This window comes from Apteryx rowi, unplaced genomic scaffold, assembly GCF_003343035.1.
Source record: "Apteryx rowi isolate R43461 unplaced genomic scaffold, aptRow1 scaffold_303, whole genome shotgun sequence".
In the NCBI taxonomy this organism is placed as follows: Eukaryota; Metazoa; Chordata; class Aves; order Apterygiformes; family Apterygidae; genus Apteryx; species Apteryx rowi.
The window spans coordinates 219,105-238,556 of NW_020449453.1; the positions used below are offsets into that span (position 1 = coordinate 219,105).

Here is a 19,452-nt window from a genome sequence, read left to right on the forward strand (position 1 = left end):
CTGCCCTTTGCAACCTGGATTTGGGTTGGATTTATTATGAACCAGACTGATCTTTGATCATAGACTCACAGGATAATTCAGGCTGGAAGGGACCACAGGAGGCCTCTAGTTCAACCTCTTGCTCAAAACAGGCTCAGGTATGAGCTCAGACCAGATTGCTCAGGGCTTGGCTTTAGTTTTGAAAACCTCCAAGGACAGAGACTGGACAACCTTTCTGGGCAACCTGTTTTCCTGCCTGACTGTCCTCAGGTGAAAAAGTTTCTCATTATATCTAGCCTGAACCTCTGTTGCTTCACCTTATGCTCGTTTCCYTTTTTCCTCCCACCTTGCACCATTATGGAGCGCCTGGCTCTGTCTTCTCGATAATCTCCTTGTAGGTACTGGGGAGTTACTATTAGGTGCCCCTGAAACCATTTCTTATCCTAGCTTAACACTTCCCTCAGCCTCTCCTCATGGAGAAAGTGCCCCAGCCTACAGCTACCATGGTGCCCCTCAGTTGAAGGTACTAGCTTCTGCCATTGAGCAACATTGCTAAGGAGATGGCTGGTGTAGTTGTTCCTCTGAATCCTGTAGCCCTCAAATAAATGCTCTCATTACTGCCAAGGTAACCTGTCTGACCTACTTTCTGCATATTATTGTGTCGGTTTGCATTGTCCAGAAGTTGTCTGTATAAACAGCGGAGCACTCATCAGGCAGCTCAATTGCATGCTGTTTCTCAGGGACCAGCATCTTCCACTTCTGTACTACTCATGCAGCATCTTGAGATATCAGATGGCCTAAGGACCCTCTGCTGTGCATTCCCTAGAGAGAGGTGCAGGTCAGTTTAATGTGCAAGTATGCAAATAAGCGAGAAGCAATAGGCAGGTACCGGAAATGGTGGCCAGTGAAGAAATGGGACTTTGGCTACAAAAAAAAAATAGTAAGGCTCAGAACAACAATAGGAGGAAAAGCATGTGTACGCTACAATGACTTGGGAGTATGCCCTCAAGCTCACCAGTGTTGCATGGCACTAGAGGATCTAGAAATGCTTTGCAGCTGATTTATGAGGGATATAAGAGAAAACAGTACTGGATAGCTCAGCATCAAGGAGTACTGGCTCAAGAAATACTCCATATGTTACCAGCATCCCAGACTTTCCTTGGAGAGAACTAAAGGCCCTGCAATATTTGTGGAGACAGTGTATGAGTGGAGGAAAGAACACACACAGAAAGACTTTGGGTGGTTTCTCATTAATAATTTGCAATTTCTAGTAATTTGTCTACTTGGAAAAAGCAGCTCATATTATCTGGGGATGTGTGGGCATCAGGGCTTAAGGAAAAATAAATTCTTCATATCTTCTTTAGACACTGGTGGTGGCTCAGTAGTGCTCCTGAAGAAGTCACAGATTTAAGAATAATGAAGGGAGCTTACAAGGTTGGAAACTTCTGCTGAGAATGTTTTGGAGGGGGTTAGAAACTGTCTGGACGTGTTTTGAGAGAAGATAAAACTCTGTGGTTGTCTATGATATGGCAGAATGAGTGAACAAAATACAATGGAAGATAAGAGTATTTGTACAGGCTCCTTGTGCTTCTTCTGTTTTGACTGGAGAATTCTTCCGTTCTTGTCCCTTGTTGATTTTTCTTTTGAAATAAAATCATCTCCAGGGTTTCTGGGATCAAAATACACTACTGATCTACCAAGGAGCTAAGCAACAGCTGAGTTGCAGTAAATAACTGAAGGATATTCTCACTCCTTGGCAAACATGAGGTAAGACACGTTCAGCTTCACCCTCTTTCACTGTAGTTGAAGCTTATATGTGTTAGCTCATCTTTGCAACAGGCTAACAGCATGCACACAGATCGTTAGCACAGCTCAAATGACATGCAATGATACACTGGGTGGTAATACCTTGGTCATATGTTTGGGACATCAGAGGGTACTGAAAACAGGAAATTAGTTGGCGTCATCGTTAGAAAAATTTGCCACAAGAAATCCAGAGCTACATGTCCTGAATAGTTCCTAAAAATGCATGTAAAGAAAACAGTTTCTGATACAGTCAGGAAAGAGAAAGGGCCATATAAAATCAGTGTTCCTGATTATGTAGGTAGTATATATATGTAACTACAGAAAATTAAGTGGGATCTGCTGGATTTTGGCCAAGAGAAGCCTGTGAATTGAAACAAACATCTAAAGAATGGGATAGGAAACTGAGACTGAGAAATTTAGAGTCTGTGTTGAAACTGTCATGCAGCCAATTTATATACTGAAAACACTGGGCATTCTGAATCTGCATGCTGGGATGGTTACACCTGATGAGCTGAGACTAAACCAGAGGAGTGAGCACACTGAAAATGCTGACTGTGAAAGCTGCATTGCTGTTGAGGTTTCTGTTTTTGGAACGCTTTGGGCATTTCATGTCTCTGTTTAGGGGAAGAGAAAGAAAAGCTTTCTCTAATCCTCAAGAAAGAGAAGAAATGTAACTTCCCCACATTAAAGCTACACCCACTACTTCAGAGTTTCCTGCTACAAGGTGGAATTTCTTTTCCAATTGGGTTCTATGAGCTGAATTAGAGATCCATAACCATATGCTCTTCGTGGCGCAGTCAGTGGGAATGTTACATAGGAATTGCTTGTCTTCTAGCCTGTTTCTGGATTACACATGGATAAAAGCAACCTAAATTGACTGAAGAAACAGACTTTCTGGGGAAAAAAATAATTTAACCATAATTTTCTACCTATATTTATCATTTGCTCTATATGATATTCAATGCATTCAGCCCGCATGGAAGGACAAGTTTCTCATTAAGTCATTGCTATTCAAGCTTTTGGTTTCTCTTCTTGTCTTTTTTTGATGTATCTTTTCCTTTCTTCCCCCAGGCCATCTCCCTCAGCTGCAACATTCAGCTCCCACCTGCTGATGCTCCCCCACCCCCACCCCACTGCTAATGTCATTGGCACTGAAACTCTTATTTGTGGGGGTTTTGTGTATTCTTTTTTTGTGTCATGGGAAGGTTTAGGTGAAAGACCTACAAGTTCAAGTTTACAGTCTCCCTCTCAGATGCTCAAGGGCTTACAGAAATGCAAATTCTATCTGCAGGCAATACTGCATTTCACCATTGAAATACTCATTTCGCCATGAGCAATTACAAGTCTTAATTTCTTTTTCCTACTAAATGAAGGTTTAATTTCTGCAGAAACCCTAATATCCCTTGGAAGCCATGCAGATTACTTTGGCCTGCTTTCCAGTCTCTTTATAGGAGGTGAAGAGTCTAAGGTCTCCTGCCTTATGCATTGTCCAGAAGAGAGCAGTCTGCACCCCTCTGAAGGCAACCATAGATGCTCTACTCCAGGAGACCATGTCTGCCAGCAGAACAAGAAAATCTGGAGGCAACCATTCCTAATCACATCGTACACCTGGATGTTGACTGCAGTGGACTGCCATGGCTTGGCACTTCAGTGCCAAATTTGCATCAATAAGAGTATAATTTTTGGATTCTAGCAAGGAAACCCCTTTAAGAATCTGGAGGAGTTCCTCATGGTTTTGCTGCTGAACAGTTTTTGATTTAGTTTTGAAAATATATAAGTGTTTCAAATTATACTGTAGCTGGGCAGAATCAATTCTTGTAATACCTCTACTTCCATTAATTATATTGCAAATAAAATTGGTCCGTTCTGTTTAAACACACACCATAATATACTTATACCATAATACACTTATATAATGTACCATAATATACTTATACCATGATAAACTTATGTATATTAGATATACAATGAAAGTATAACATATCTGAATAATTTTTTTTTCAGAAATAGCCTTCATAAAGGCTCAGTGATGTGTAAGCAGTGGTCTAGAAGTCAGAAGCTTGCTGAGTCTGGTGGTGTTTCCCTGCTGTGTGCAGCTATACCTGAATGAGTGTTGGGAGAGCCTGCAAGGTCCCACAGCTAAGCTTGTCAAGACTGATCTCCACTGGGTTTAATTTACTTCTATAGAAATGCTGTAAACATCTGGACCAATCAGACATTTGGTATGGTGAGCTGCTCAGGAATCATTTCTCTCTTGCTCAGTCCTGTGTCAAAAAGAAAGGGAAAAATAACATATTTGCATTTATTTGCATACGTAAACCAGGTGTTACACACTGCATCAAATTTCTACAGATTTCCTAGTTTCAAATCAATCTCAACAGAGTTGGGAGATTATGATTTGCCTTCTAATAAGATTTTATGACCTCAAGGGTTTCTCATATACCCAAGGTTTGCCAGGTTTTCTCTTCTACTATTCGTAGATCTTGGCTACAAATGGCAGTTAATAGCACAGTCAAATTACCTGACATAGAAAATCCCAATAGGTAACAGACTTAACTATTTTAAGCAAATAATTTAATTCTAAATCTACATCAGTAAGAATATAATTTCTGAATCTTAGCAAGGAAACCACTCTACGAATCTGGAGGAATTCCCCACGGTTTGCTACTGAACAGTTTTTGATATATTCTTGGAAAGATTCAAGTCCTTTGAAACCTTAAGGGCAAGCAAAATCAATTATCAGGGTTTCAATTTTCTACAGGCAATTTCCATCACTTCAGCTTGCCCAAGAGATAGACTCGCCATAAATACATTATGCTATATGCTATTTGAAGAATTTGGCAAACTGGTGAATAGCTTCATTTGAAAAATCACACATAAGGTAAAGGAATCCCCCAGGTGAGGCATGCAGTCACACCTGAATGCATCTCTGCAGCCTGGAAACAACCCTTGTCCAATATATACAGGTAATTTATTGGGAAGAAAAAGAGCAGTATTATCTGTTTTCAGTTAGCCTGGTGCTGCAGTGACATTACTGCTGATTTACACCATTATGAGCTAATGTAAAATCCAGTATGAAATTTCAAAAAGCTACTGAATCCCAGGATAATTTTTCTCTGAAACTGTCTCTTTTAGTCCAATTTTATTTAAAGTGATGGTCCTCCAGCTAAAAATGACCTTCTATCAGACTGTGGGAAGAGAGTTGGGCCAAGTCAAGCCGGGATATTTTGTGATCCTGCCAGGGGAAATCTCTGGGCCCAATTCAGATGTAATCATGCTGTAAATTACATATCAGATGTAATTTGGAAGTAATTTAAATGCCAAGGGTGCATTGGTCAAGGGGAAGTTGTAGAGAAGAAAATTAGCTATTCCAGTAGGATAATGTAAACTGACTTGCCTTATATAAAGCTCTCTCCCACCCTTTTTTCTCTCTCCCACCCTTTTCTAGCCCCTTCCATTTGCTAATGATATTCACTTGCATCAGTTTCACTATCAACATGCAACATTTTTTAGACTGTTGCTAGAACTGGCTTGTAAAAATTAGAAATGAAAAAGACCTATTAAAGGCTCAGTCCTGCAGCTGCTCCATATGTGGAACTCCCATTGATTGCACAAGCAACACCTGCTAGTGAGCAGACTAGAGAATAAAGCAAATTAGGAACTGAAGGCTAGCCCTCTCAGCTGTATGGGCTGTACATGGGTTGTAAAGCATCTCATAATTAGAACCAAGCATCTTTCTCTAGAAAGGACAAGGTCCAAATTCCGGTGACAATGATAAGTAAGCTGGGGGCGGGGGGTGCTGAGCAACACCAACATTATGACTAACCTATCTAAGACTACAGGAGAGAAGAATAGAGACTGATACAATGGGAATGACATAGATTGAGATAATATTTGAACAGAGCTTGTAAATGATAGGGACATTTGTGCTGAAAGACAGAGATATGTAGAAAGAAAGGGAAAATAATAGACGCAGTGATGGTGAATTAAGTCATAATGAAAGCCTTATTTTACAGGACAGAATGGCTGATGAAATGTTAGTTCGGGAAGAGCTAACAGTGAATTGAGGCCTGGGCAGTACAACTGTGTAATGTCTAAACTTATTGATGGTGTAAACACCAATGACTTTTTTAAGACATGCATGAAAAGAGAATCACTACAGGAAGAATGTAAAAGGAAGCAAAAAGTATATTGGCATTAACAGACTAACGGATCAAAACTGTGAAACAGCTTTAAGTGTACATGTGGATAAGGGTTTTCTAGCTGTCTAGGCAGAATCACCTTCTCAAACATGCCACATTTGGGGGATCAAATGAGTTAAGATGGAGGAAGAAAATAAAACCCAAAAGATGAAGGGATGAATAAAGAAAAGAAAATCAGACTGACTTACATACTTTATTGAGCTGAAAGACAAATAGGACAGAGGTGACACCAATGTCAATACTTTCCTTAGAATATAATAAATATTCATTTTGGGTACATAAAAAGCTTATGCAAGTCATATTTATTGTGAGAAGCAAATTTGGTCCCTAATTTAGATCACGGACTTCAATGGGAGTATACAAATATATATGTAATATATAGTCTTGGATATCTTCAGATATACCTCCAAAACTCTACTACTGCTATGAATTTTAAAAGTTTTTCCCTCTAAATGCAGTGCTCTGAAAGAGAGTATGGTTTAGATTGCAGTGTTCCTCAATAACCTCAGAGCAATTATGTAGACTGAACACTCCCAAACAAGTTGAGTAAGGGGAATTGCTGAAGCAGGGGAAAATCAACTATTTAGCACCCCTCTTGGAATCAGTGAGAACAATTTGGTTTCACTCTGATACTCTAAAATCATCAGCAACCATCTGTAATATTGTTTGTGTTCCTATGACATTGGAAGACATCCCTAATTACTGTTTCCCTTATTAAACTTTTTCTTTGGTGGTTCGTTACATTTTATAAGCCAAAAATATATTCTACTACAAATTCATGGCTTGCTGGTTAAAATATTTAATCAAACTTTTAGAATTAAAGATGTAGCAAAAACTTTTGTAACAGCAATTTCCAGTTGTGTAGTAGCTTGCATGCAAGAATCTAATATTATCTATTAAGCAAGTTCAACATCAGGCAGCAACAAGCTACAAAGCACACTGTATTCATTATTTGAAAGGGTAAATTGAGGCATAAAGTGTTATATGTTAATAAACAATAAATAATGACTTGCCCAATGTCATGCAGATGGGAACAAGATGTGTTGGGATTATTTTCTACTTTAATTGTGGCATGCTTGCCTTATACATGAGGACTGGAATTAGAAGCATACTTAGAAAGAAAGGGAGTTCTACCTCACARAAATGTTGGGTAAAGCCCTTATTGCAAAGGGCTTTATATCTGTTGTGAATTTCAGAGGATTCAGCTAGTCAGCTTGAATGAAGATGCTCTATAAACTGCATTGTTTTGCACAGAGTGGGAGGGCTAAGTTAGGTAAATGATAGGACCAAGGGCTTAAGTGTTAGCCAGTATAATGTACTCTTCCCTATTCAAAAGAACTGTCCACAGAACATGACCATGGAAAATCGAACTTGGAAATTTACATGAAATCTGTGGGACCTCCAAGCCATTTGAGAGGTTGTGACTATGACAGCTCACAGAGGACCATGAAAATAAAAATCTGGGGCTGTCATATTGTCATTTTAATAATTAATAAGTGTTACCTTTTCTCAGTATGTTTTCTTTTCTTTTTTTTCTTATCATTTGGCCTCCTACCTTCCTTCCCTATCTTATAACGTAGTAATTGTGTAAGTTCTCCAGGGCCAGGGCCACCTTTCTGTTGCATGCTTGTACTGTACACTCCTGCTCTCTGGTTGGACCACTGTGTGCCACAGCAACACAAAATAACAAGCCATTCACCCTCTTTAATATTAGCCTCTACTTTTCAATGAAGAGACTCCCTTAAAACTCTTAAACCATAAAGCTAGGCAAATTTTGAAAAAAGAGTGGGGTAATAAATGGGGTTAAAATAAATGCATTTAGATTTACGTTCATTCTATCAGCATCTCTTCTATGAGCTTTGTTCCCTTTAACAAGTCTCAGTCATTTCGGAGCACTGAGAAAGACAACACTGGCTGTAGTGGCTGAGAGAGTGAATCTTTATCTCAATAACTTTCTTACCAACCTGCCAGTCACCCTTAGCACTACATTGAAGAATATCCTTAGGGTAAGAAACACATTTACCCAGAGCTATTTTTTTACAGTTTTTCTGTTGGAAAGAGACTACTGGAGAGTATCCTTCTACTCTGGTAAGCTTCACACCAACCTTAGGGCCACTTTTATGCAATATAAGCAGTAGGAAAACAGCCTGCCAGTGACCAGCAGTACTAAGTGAAGAATTTTCCTTGTATTGCGGAATGCATGTGGAACTTGAAAGTTCTCTCTCTGCCTCCACAGGCTGTATGGAGTAGAGGAAAAAGTGCTTGTTGTGAGCTTTAGTCACTGGGAGATCATCCAGTAGAGTAGGCAGAATAGTCGCTATTTGGAAGGTTGTAGATTGTTTCACCAACCAGCGCATGGAAAAAGATCTGTCCTTAGTCTTATCCTTCTTCCTCATTTATTTGCCAAACAAGCGTAAAAAGGAAAAAGTCATTGGAGGGCATATTGAGCAATAAGTTGCCCAGAAACTTCCTGTGTGTCAACCAACAGCAAACAAAGAGAACATACAATTCCTTTAAATCTGGCCTGTGTTCTCTTTCCTTTTATGTCACCAGCTAATGTTTGACTAGCTGGGTCCTTCTAATGCTTTATCAATGTCAAAGTCCTATTCTGCCATTCTGTTCCTTCCTAGAGACCCACAGGTCACGGATCTTCCAGGTAACCTTGATCAAAAAGTAGAAGAAGAGAGAAATGCAGCATTTTAGCATGATCATCCATCTCAGGTAACAAATGCTGAGGAACTGTGAATCTAGTAACTGCCTTTGTATAAGCTGGCAACTTGCATTTCTAAAGGAAAGTATGAAACCCTCCCTGCTAACAGTGGATGCTTTACTGGCAGTCTGAACTGGCTGGATGATGAAATATAATATACTTCTATTTCTTCACTATTTAGGTAGAATAAACACAAAGAGGAAAATATCCATACCCCTAAGAGGTAACATGCATGAATGTAGAGAACTCACACTGCATATACTTAAGTTTCCTTAAAAAGTAACATGCAATTTCCTCACAATGAAAGAGGCTGGCATAAGCCACTGACCAAAAGCAGTTTGGAGTTTTCAGGCTCTTCACTTTTGGGAATAAACATTTTAGGAAAAAATGGTCAATGAGATTTAGCAGAAAGTATCTAACTCTGCTTTCCAGCTACATTCCTTTCCTCTTCAGGAGTTACAGGTCACCTGCWACCATGGTGATGCAAAAAAAGAAAGCCAAGGAAGAAGATACTTTCAGGTTATTTCACCTGATGCTGAGGGAAGAGGTCATCATAAAGTCCCATTAAAGCATTATTAGAATTATGATGACAATAATAAATAACAATATGCTAATGACAGAGGAAAACATGGACTGGAAAATATTGCAATCCATTCCTGACCCAAGCACCACATTAAGAATATACTCAAATACATGATATTATTTGTGAGTGAAGTTACTAAGGACCTTGAATTGGCACCTGGTCATCCTAGTGACTGTGAATCCTGACCCATCTTAAATTATCATCATAAGCCAAGGGGTTGGGAGTTACAGAGGATGGTTATTATCTGCACCTGTAGTGCTATGCTCACACAGTATTTTAACTTTTTCAGTTAGGGACTCCAGCTATATCATTCCAGATTCTCAAGAAGGATTTACAAGACCTTCGTACTCTAGCCAAGCAATGAACAGTCCTGTTAAAATGAATAATGCATTATTAGGCCCACTGACACAGGTGGGATGACTTAAGGGAACACTGCAATAACTGGGTCAGACTTACAATATGCAATGCAGTTTCAGCATTGAGGACTGCCTGCATTTCAAAGGGGTCTCCAAGGGTACAGCTATCCTGTGTAATCTGTCAGTCAAGCCTTGATTTTTTGACTTAGACACCACTAGCCAAGCAGTTATCTGGGTCAGAACTTCACCTTCATCATCAATCTAGATTTTGGTGATGAAGGTTATCTGGGCAAATCACAGTGGACAAAATAATTTTAATTCCTATTAACCTTCGCAATTCATAAATCAAGACCACTGCCTTTTGAAAGCTAACCAAAAAAGAAACCAAAAAATGTGTCTCTTGAATGTAGCTTACACACTAAGTCGTTTCTTTTTTTGAGGTCCCTTATCTTCAGCAAGGGATGAGGACATCATTTAGGGCAAAGCTGTTAGATATAGCAAGAACTACAGAGACCTAAAAGAGAAGCAAGGAGGCAAAATATTCTCCTTTACTTCTTTAGGCCAGAATAATAATGGAGAGTTCAGCTCTGGAATTCAGAAGTGCTTCACTTGACAGGTTTCTGTAGAGCCAATCTCCTCTTTTAAATAGAGCCTCTGGCAATACTGCTGGGGTGGGGGGAGGCAAAATAAAACAAAACAGAAAAAAAAACCCAAACCAGCCTCCCAAATCTTATAATAGCTTTCTATGGAGAGGACTTCGTTGCTTGTGATATTTACAAGTAAAATGAACCGTGTCAAGAAGAATCCTGGGCTAGAGGTTGGGAAACTGTGTAAAGAGTCCTTCTGAGCATATTAATCTAATTTTTGTGATGGTATTGTGGAATTCTTGAAATATAAAGAATTGGGAAAAGGCTCCAGTCCATAAGCATCTATCACTGTTCATTCTGACTACCTTTCATTTGGTTAAAATGTATATTATAAATCAAATTAAAAAGCTGCTCTTTTAAAGATTTTTTCTCAAATCGATAAGAAATGCAGAGTTTCAGCTACACCTAGTGGACAAACGCCCAGTACTGCAGCTTTTCTGCAGCCATATGTATATGTTTTTGACTGTCATCGTAAATTACTCCAGCTCTGTTTCAATATATAAATTGAATTGCAACACCTTCAAGTAAGCTTCACAATTTAAAGAGCTCCTTAACAAAATCTTCATGACTATCTGTGCACTGTTGTCTTTAATGTAAAATGTTTGATTAAAAGGTCTGGAGGGAGGATCTCTTCTCAAAAGGCAAAAGCATAAGAAAAAGAGAAAGCAGGCATGTGATGTGGTCTGCTGGCTTGCAGCACAGTGCACCAGGCTCTTCTGTAGCAGGTCCATATCTGCGGACGAGGGGACGGGGCAAGATGCCCGTCAGAGGTTGCTCTTGTCCTTACAGGGGAAAGTTACACACAAGGTGACTCGTGACAGATCAGCTGTTGCCCTCCCCTACAATGCTAGGGCATGTCTGCAATCAACCACCGCACAGACCGATGGTACATCCCAAAGGCAAACACATTACTGGCTCAGAACACTTGAGACAGCTTATTTTCATCCTGATTAAGCTCAAGTGAGGACAAGAGAAAACATGAGGCCTGTGAGGCTTCTTGGCTACTGAAAAAGAATCTTGCCAGATGAGCCAGAAACAGTGGATTAAAGGGGATTTAAAAAGAGAGAGGGTGTTTTTTATAAGGAGGATTGAGCAAAGGCTTCAAGTCTATGTTTTGACTAAACCAGCTTTTAGCATGGTGACAGACTGAGAATGGGAACGTTCCCTAGTCAGCTTGTGGGAGCAAGGACGTGGCTCCCCACCCATCCTCCACAGCAGAGCAGATGGGACACCTGATTGCGGGCTTAAGCTGCTCCATTCAACAGCAGTTTTGCCACTGACTTCAGCCAGAGAGAATTCAGCTCTGTGTTGTAAATAATAGTCTGTGAAGAAGGTTAACATGTCATGTTTTCTTGAATTCTGCATTTCTCTGGCCTACAATGTTGTGTCCGTTCAGAAATTAAAAGCAAAATCAAAAAGTAGTCGTCATCATTCCACAAGTGGCCACTTGCTTATATTTTGTGCGTTAGGTTTGACTATTTTCCACACCTATTCCCTAAAACTCTCCCTGTGATGATTGCAACTATTCTTTTTCTGCAAATCTGCCTACCACTTAGATATGCTTCATATCCATTTCCATACCTGGGTCCATACCTTGCTTTTCACCTCATCAGATCACATGCTAGCCTTAATGCAGCCTGCCTATAAGCAACCCAACATACTGCCTGTAATACAAAATATAACTATTTAACTTCTCTATCATAGCAGCTGTGTTCAGAGGCTTGGTTTAATTTTCTATCTTTGGAAAATTCCAGGAATCCATTCCTGCCTTCAAGTACCTACTTTAAACTTTGTACAGAGCTGATGGAGGACATATAACTGTACAAGCTTTGTAGACAGAGATAATATCAGTTATTAGACCAGCTAATGTAGTTGAAAAAAAACAGAGAAGATTTTGAGCAACAAGCCCTTAAACACTTATCTGGACAAACAGAGAAATCTGAAGTTCTCTGTGTTACTTCTGTTTGAATAGCAGCAGATAAGACTTTTTATAGACTTTCATAAACTTCACGCTCTCCTGTGCAATGCTCTAATATTAGCTAAGCAGGCTGCAATATAAATTTCATAGTGGAATTTTTGGTCTCTTTGTCAAAACTGCACGTAAGCAGGTTCACCTTCAGAATCTTATTGTGACAAGTATCTGTTAAATATTTAGATTCTGATTTGAAAAAACGCTGTGTACTCAGACTCCTAACTTGAGCCACAGTTTTAGGATCTCGACAGTTCTGAAAGTTACTTTTATTTTACTTTATTAGTGATAAAATAGGGAATATATTGCCAAATGAATGCTCAAATAGAGTTAACAAAATGTCCTGGTGAAAGGAAAAAGTGAGAAAAGTGATTAGCATTTTATGAAGCCTGATTATCTGGAAAGCCTTTTGCTTACTTTTAATATGGTAAATATCTGTCTTTCTAAATCTCTTTTAGGCTTGTGATCAAATTGTCCAGCTTTAATTTTTTAAGGGGGGAAGGGCACAGCAGATGGACTGGGACTGAAATACCTGATCCATCTCTACTAGAAACCTGGTGTTGCAAATGTCTTTCTAAAATGAAGCAAAGAGAATAACAGAGACCATACAGTGTCTCATCTGTTCGGTCATTTGATGTATTTTGCTATTGTTACAGCTACTGAGACTCAGCTTTATCTTGTGTGTGAGCACAATAACGGCACCATATTGAAATGTGTAAATACATTTTCAGGAACTATGTAAAGCACCTCCTTTGTGCTGACAAAATGATGCACTTGGAATACATGAACCCCAGAGAAAATGCTACTGCCTTGGGTTCCAAATTCCTTTGATTCCTAATCTTAGTTTTATTGCACAGGGAGTGTTATCTGACAAATATATCTGCCTAAATATTTAAACAAATACTTYGTCTTGTCATTTAAACAACTCTTGTCAATGTTACTTAGTCCTTGTTCACACTTCTATCCCTATGAGTGATGATACAGAACTAGATCAGGTTAAGGTCGGTATGTGTTAGCCCAGATCCATAACAACACAGGCATTTCTTATTCCTGCCTGTGGTGGTCCCACAGTGAATATATTGGAAGAAATGAAGGCTTCAAAGAGGACAGTGTAAGGTCATGGACAAGAACTGCTTTTTAAATATCATTTGCCTCCCCTCTATACCACTCAGTTTTGCAGAGATTTCTAAAGCAAAGGGGTATTGGTCCTTTTGGTACCAGCTTACCCATTAACTCCCACTGAGCAGCACAGTCAGGAGAGTGGAGGCCAGAGGCCAGCAGGAACAGGATGGCTCCTGCAGTAAGATGTTGCCACAGAAGCTAACCGTGCCCTGAAGAAGTATTATGTACCATGACGTGACTCCACAGACATATGTCATTCATCGCCCTCAGTCAAACACCAATGATCCACAGGGTTTCAGCATCCAACTTCCCTAACCGATCTGGCCTGTGGAAAACACCTCCTGGAGAAAACGAAAAAAAAAAAAAGGAAGAAAGAAAAAAGAAACAAATAAAAGGAACTCTTGCAGATCCAGCTGTTAGAATTTTCCAACCCCCCTAGCAAGACAAGATAAGCGGGGGACAATCCCAGTTTATATTACATAAAAAAAAAAAAACGGAGACCAACAGAAACGTTTTCACGAGGTCCGCTCCCCAAAACCCTCCCGAGACCCTCGGGCAGGCGCGGGAGAGCGGCGCGGTGGCGGCCCCGGGCGGCGGCGGCGCGGCGCGGGGAGGCGCCACACGGGGGCGCCGTGGCGCCGCGCCGCGCAGGTGCCCGCGGAGCGCGCCGGCCCCGCGCAGGGGGAAGGTGCCGCCGCCGCCCCGGGCCGCCGCCCCTCTGCGCCGTGGGTTGCTCCCACCCGTGGGTTGTCCCCCCCGCGGAGCCGCCGGGCGAGGGTCCCAGGCAGCACCTATCTCCCTGCCTGCGTGTTTTGCGCGGCGGCTTAGGGCCGATCTGCCTGCCAAATAAAGCCGCGTGGCTATTTATGGACGTGGCTTAAAGAAGAGCAGACCTCATGGACCATGTTAGAAGTTTTTTTGAAAAACAGCCAAAGTACAGAGGTCAAGTTTCCTGTACTAAAAGCAACTTAATAGGACACAAGACTGCAACATAGTTCGCGAGTATCTGGCAGTAGCTGGAAAAGTAGGTCGTTGTGCATTTTTCATTAATCACTTAGTTCAGATAATAAATTATTTTAACATATTTATAAACAGTATAGAGGCTAGATAGACTCAACTTGAAGGCCTATTACTGCTTCAGCTGAAGCCATTGGGACTGTTGCCAGGGGGTTCACTTCAGGAAGATGAGGGTCAGGCCCCCAATATTGCTTGGTAGATGATATTATGAATAGGAAAATATATAGTTGCCATATCCACTGGGATATGACTCTTCATTAGAAATTAAGTGACAATGTAGGCAATATGATTGTTTTGCAAATTTCCCTGGGGTATACTTTTAAGAAATCATAAAAATCCTTGACAATGCCTTGCTCAAAGCCAGTGCTTGCGGTAGCTGCTGTTGTTCAGAGGCAGTGGCTCTTAGGAGTTTTACAAGGAGTGGTACACAAATAGACACCAGCATGCCTGTGAAACTGCCTATTCTTGGAAAAGCTTATATGCAAGGATTAATGCTGACAGACTTAAGTAGTGATGTCTCTACTGTGATAAATCTATTTAACCAACTTTATGAAGCAAAAGTGCTTATCATTAAAGGAAGAATATTCCCTTTTGTTTTAGGAGATCATGGAGGATTTAAACATCTATGCAATTTGGTATGCACACGGTTTGGTAGTCTGTTTTATAGGAAGTTGATTAAAATCAGAAAAATCACCCTCCCAAACTGTAGCAGAAGAGGGCAATGCAACATGTGCAGACCAAACGCCCTTAAAATGGGAAAAGGATTTATATAGCGGTGAGCTGGGCAATGACTCTTAAAACTACAGCTATATTCTAAACATTCTTTAAGTTATTGGTGAGTTGATAAATTATGATTCACTGCCATTTGATGTTAAATTTACTGTTGTAAAACATAAGCAATCACTGGCTGAAACAAGACGGTTGTTTTTTAAATTCTTGGGTGCTGAAAGTGTTCTAGGAATGGGCTATTACTAACTGCAGAGATTATTTTATCATCAGGTGTCCCCAGAAGTGTATACGCTTCCTTAATTCTAGTTTTTTTAATATCTTAATACATGTATTATTTTTTACATTCATAAAACAAATTCACTATTTCATGTCCGTGTAAGGAAAAGAAGGCAAAGTACCACTTCTATCACCAGCTGGGACAATTTTAGCAATAGTAATCAGTTTAATTTCCCAGCTTGATTCAAAACACTGCTATTTACACTCCCATTGTGTGGCAATATCCTCCCCTGTTTACATGTCCAGGTTTAAAATTTAACTACATCCACCATGCTGTTTTTTTTCCTAATAAATGTGGAACAGAAGGCTGAAAAAGTAAGCGAAAAGAAAGCACGGTGCTGTCAGTCTTGTGTTAAACTTCAGAAGCGTGGCTAAGTGGGATTACATGTATTATTAGGGTCCTGATCCTGCAGTCCTTACTGAAGTAATAACTTAAGTGGGACCTTTGCCAAAGGCTGAGAGGGGGGAGAAGACTGCAACAGTTGGCACTGAATGAACAAGGTGTCAGTTGCCTTATAATAATGCAAATTTTTCTCCCAAATATTTACAGAATATCTGTATGAATTTGTCCCAGTGGCTTTAGCTGGTGGTAATTTCTGGGAGAACGAGGTTAGAGATGTCCCGCAGTGGAATATTTTAGGGATATATGTTAGTTATTGCCTTCTTCTAAGTCATTAGAAATGACTTAGTGTAGWGTAGTTGATTTTGATGTGATGCAGATTTGGACTGATGCAGCAATCTCCTGGGTAAACCATGCGAAGGAAGAGATACAGGACAAAACCCACCACCCTCCTTCCCCACGTTACAAATACTTATTTCTTAAACAGTTGATCGTTTACATAGCTCTTCCAGGTGAGATAATAAATATACAAAAGAACAAAGTCTACTATATAAGTGAAAGAGGATTTATAAAATTACAAGTTTAATAGATAAATATAATAAATACTTTATGCATCATAACTCTGGACAACTACATTTAAAGCAAGTATGTTGGCAAGTCACAAAAAAGTTGCATCTTGGCAACTTTATTTTTCATAAAACCACATTGACAGGCATATTACAATGTTACGTATGAGGCTTTATGCTGTAAGTATGTTTAAATCCTGCTCACCTACTGAGTTCACCATGACATATATATGGGTGCAGCGTACTTTCTATTTTGGAATGTCTTTTTGAACACCAACACAGTTGTACAGATAGATGTTCTACTTACCAGGGACAATGGGGAGTTTTGAAGAAAAATACTGGTAAATGACTTCTAGAAAAACTAAAGCATTTCTTAACTTTTTATTGACATTGGCAAATTAAAATAGAATAAATTAACAATATTTTCTCAAAAAAATGTTTTGTACAAAAATACTGTCAAAATTTCCTGAAAAGCTTTCAACACAGTAGTATCTTTTCATGTACTGAATAAACTATATTAGCACAGTGTCAAAATGCTGAAGACAGAAACAAAATAATTATAATTAAAAAAAAAAAATCTGTGAAATGTTTGCCACTAGTCAACATTCCATCCACACCATATTATTGTCTGTACATATGGGGGAGGGGGAATCGGGTAGCAGACTTTAAGTAACAGTATTACTTTTCCTGATCCGGAAAGGTTTGGCCCACATCTGTTAAGCTTCCAGTTTAGCTTATTCAAAAAAAATATATTTATTAGTCTGCACTGCAATGCATAGTTAAAAATTAAGCAAGATGGCAGCATTTGTGCAGTAGGATCTGCCCTTCAAAGTACATGCAACCAACTAATGAAATTTTTTTCCCTGTTCACTCAGAATTTGAATGCAGTTCAAGTCATTGGAAATCATCATTTTCAAAATCCACAAGATTAAGCAATTTGCCAAGATTAATATCTAACAGTTCAGCACTGTGGAAATTATGGACATGTTACTGCGAGGAAATTAAGAGAGAGAAGGGGAGGGGGAGGACAACATAAAAAGGCAGAGTTAGCTAGAAATTATTCCTACAGGAGGGGAAGTGAGTGTCAAAGCTACAAAAAAAAAAGTGGCAGCAATTAAAAAAAAATTTATACAAGCGCATAGTTTACTCTGCTTTCCAGATTCTCACCTTTTCAAGCACTGAAAAGTGAGACACTGTGTCTAAGGGAATGTTTTCATTCACACCGATAGAAAGTCCTTTGTTTGTTTTCAGTGAATCAGCAGCTCACCCTGCTGGGCTGCTGTTTGCAAACGAAGTCTGTCATGAAGTCAAACTCGTTCTGTCCCAACCACAGCTCGGGCAGCTCCTTGATGCGATCCAGGCCCATTTCGATGACTAAGGACATGAGGACCTCCTCGTCGATGAAGTCAGTGTCTATGACATTGGGGGGCAGCATTGCCGCGGGGCCGTGGGGGCCGGCGGGCGGCCCGCTGCCGCCGCCGTGCTTGGGGTCTCTGCAGTCCCTGAAATGCTGCCCGCTGCCCGTCAGCTGGTGGCTCGCCGGGTGCAAGTCCGGCATGTAGTGGCTGTGAGGGTAGGGGTGGTGGCTGAAATACTGGTTGTTCAGCTTCTGGAGCTGCATGCTCGCCGTCAGCTGCCCCCCTTGGCTGGCCACGGGGGGGGCCATGAACTGGGAGCCGCTAAATCTTGCGGCGGGGGGCATGGTGCTGGGAGGGTGCCCTCCGTTCACGCTCCCGGGCCCCATGGCGTGTCTGATCCCGCTATTTGCGTTCATATTTCCAGCTCCGTAATGTATATGGTCGCCCATCAAGGCGTTGAAGGCGTGCTGCTGCTGCTGCTGGTGGTGGTGATGGGGGGTAGGAAAGGGGCCCATTCCCATCCGATGGGCAGGGTGGTGGTGAAGCCCGCTGGATCCGTCAGGGAATCGCCCGTGATTCATGGCCATCATGTGGTCTGCCATTTCCCACCTAGAAAGTTAGCATGGGAATATATTAAAAAAAAAAGAAAAAAAATACACCCTCAGACATCAAATCTCCCTCTTCGGAACTCGCTGCATGTATCTGTCCCCGAGAGAAATGACTTCGCCGGTCCCGCCGTCCTCTCTTTCAAAGGCAAAAAAACCCAAAAACAACAAAAAAACCCCACCCCTCCTACCACGACTCTACCGTAGAGTACAAAGGGAAAAATAAAAGACGAGTCTGCAGTACAAAAATCTCAGTCCCCTCTGCAAATCCAACGAGCAACACGCCTTCCCACTTCAACTTCTGCATACCTATCAGCGGAAAGCGTTGCATACAGCAACACCTCGTTCAAAAGGCTCCCAAGCCCCCTGGATTTGCCAGGAGAGGGAATATTTTTAAAAGACACTCTTCGTAACTTGCAGAGAACAAGCAAAGAATTAAATACGTCCCACCTAGCCCTTGTCAGCAACTTTTGGAATTAAGTCCGAAGATTTCTTTTTTAAATATAGTACTGCACAGATAAGCAGATTAAGCCACACAGCTGAGGACTACCTTTTTCCGTGTATTTAAGCAGTCACATTTTTCCTGTTGCACACAAAAGGGACACACAACACCAGCCACCGAACCTCCACACTCACCTCCCTGCTTCTTTCTTCTTTCGCTTCAAAGGTGTCGGTGAAATCAGTCAGTAAAAGTCACCCAGCATAGAGAGGGCTTCCCTGGCTCTCTCCTCCGTGCTTACGTGATGGTGATATTATTGCTATTGCTGCCGCTGCCGCAGACCGAAAGCTGTTTTTCACTCCTCCGCGAGGCTCATCGGCACTTGCCAACAATGAGCTGTGTTTCCTACCCAGCTTTGGCCACAGCTAATATAGGATTTCAGAAGGGAGGAGCAAAACCCTTACAGGCAACCAGAAGTAAAACCTGGAGCAAGCGAGGGAAAAAAAAAACCCAGCGCGCACACACGCACACACGCTCACACACACACGGAGACACGCAGAAAGGGCCAGGCGGATCTGGAAGGCATCCAAGGAATCCTGTTCCTTCTGGCGGAGCCACACGTGTGTTTGCTGATCACTTGTGCCCGCGCCCGCGGCAGCCGCGCCGCCACCCGCGGCAGCGCCCCGCGCCGTGGGCAGAGCGGGGCTCCGTGCCGTGCCGTGCCGTGCCGTGCCGTGCCGCGCCGCGG

At 41.1% G+C, this 19,452-nt stretch overlaps 1 protein-coding gene across 1 annotated transcript; it reads right to left on the bottom strand.

Moving 5' to 3' along the window:
• Positions 1 to 16,291: 16,291 nt before the first annotated feature.
• On the bottom strand, positions 16,292 to 19,117 carry CITED2 (Cbp/p300 interacting transactivator with Glu/Asp rich carboxy-terminal domain 2). The gene is made up of 2 exons (XM_026070083.1): positions 18,902 to 19,117; positions 16,292 to 18,269 (listed from the first exon to the last, which is right to left on the bottom strand). The coding sequence occupies exon 2, from the start codon at positions 18,260 to 18,262 to the stop codon at positions 17,558 to 17,560; it is 705 nt and encodes a 234-aa protein (XP_025925868.1). The 5' UTR covers positions 18,263 to 18,269; positions 18,902 to 19,117; the 3' UTR covers positions 16,292 to 17,557.
• Positions 19,118 to 19,452: the final 335 nt, after the last annotated feature.

Bases quoted from the DNA above. Each gene is read 5' to 3' on its own strand.
- CITED2 (XM_026070083.1), bottom strand. From the start codon at position 18,262: ATGGCAGACCACATGATGGCCATGAATCACGGGCGATTCCCTGACGGA.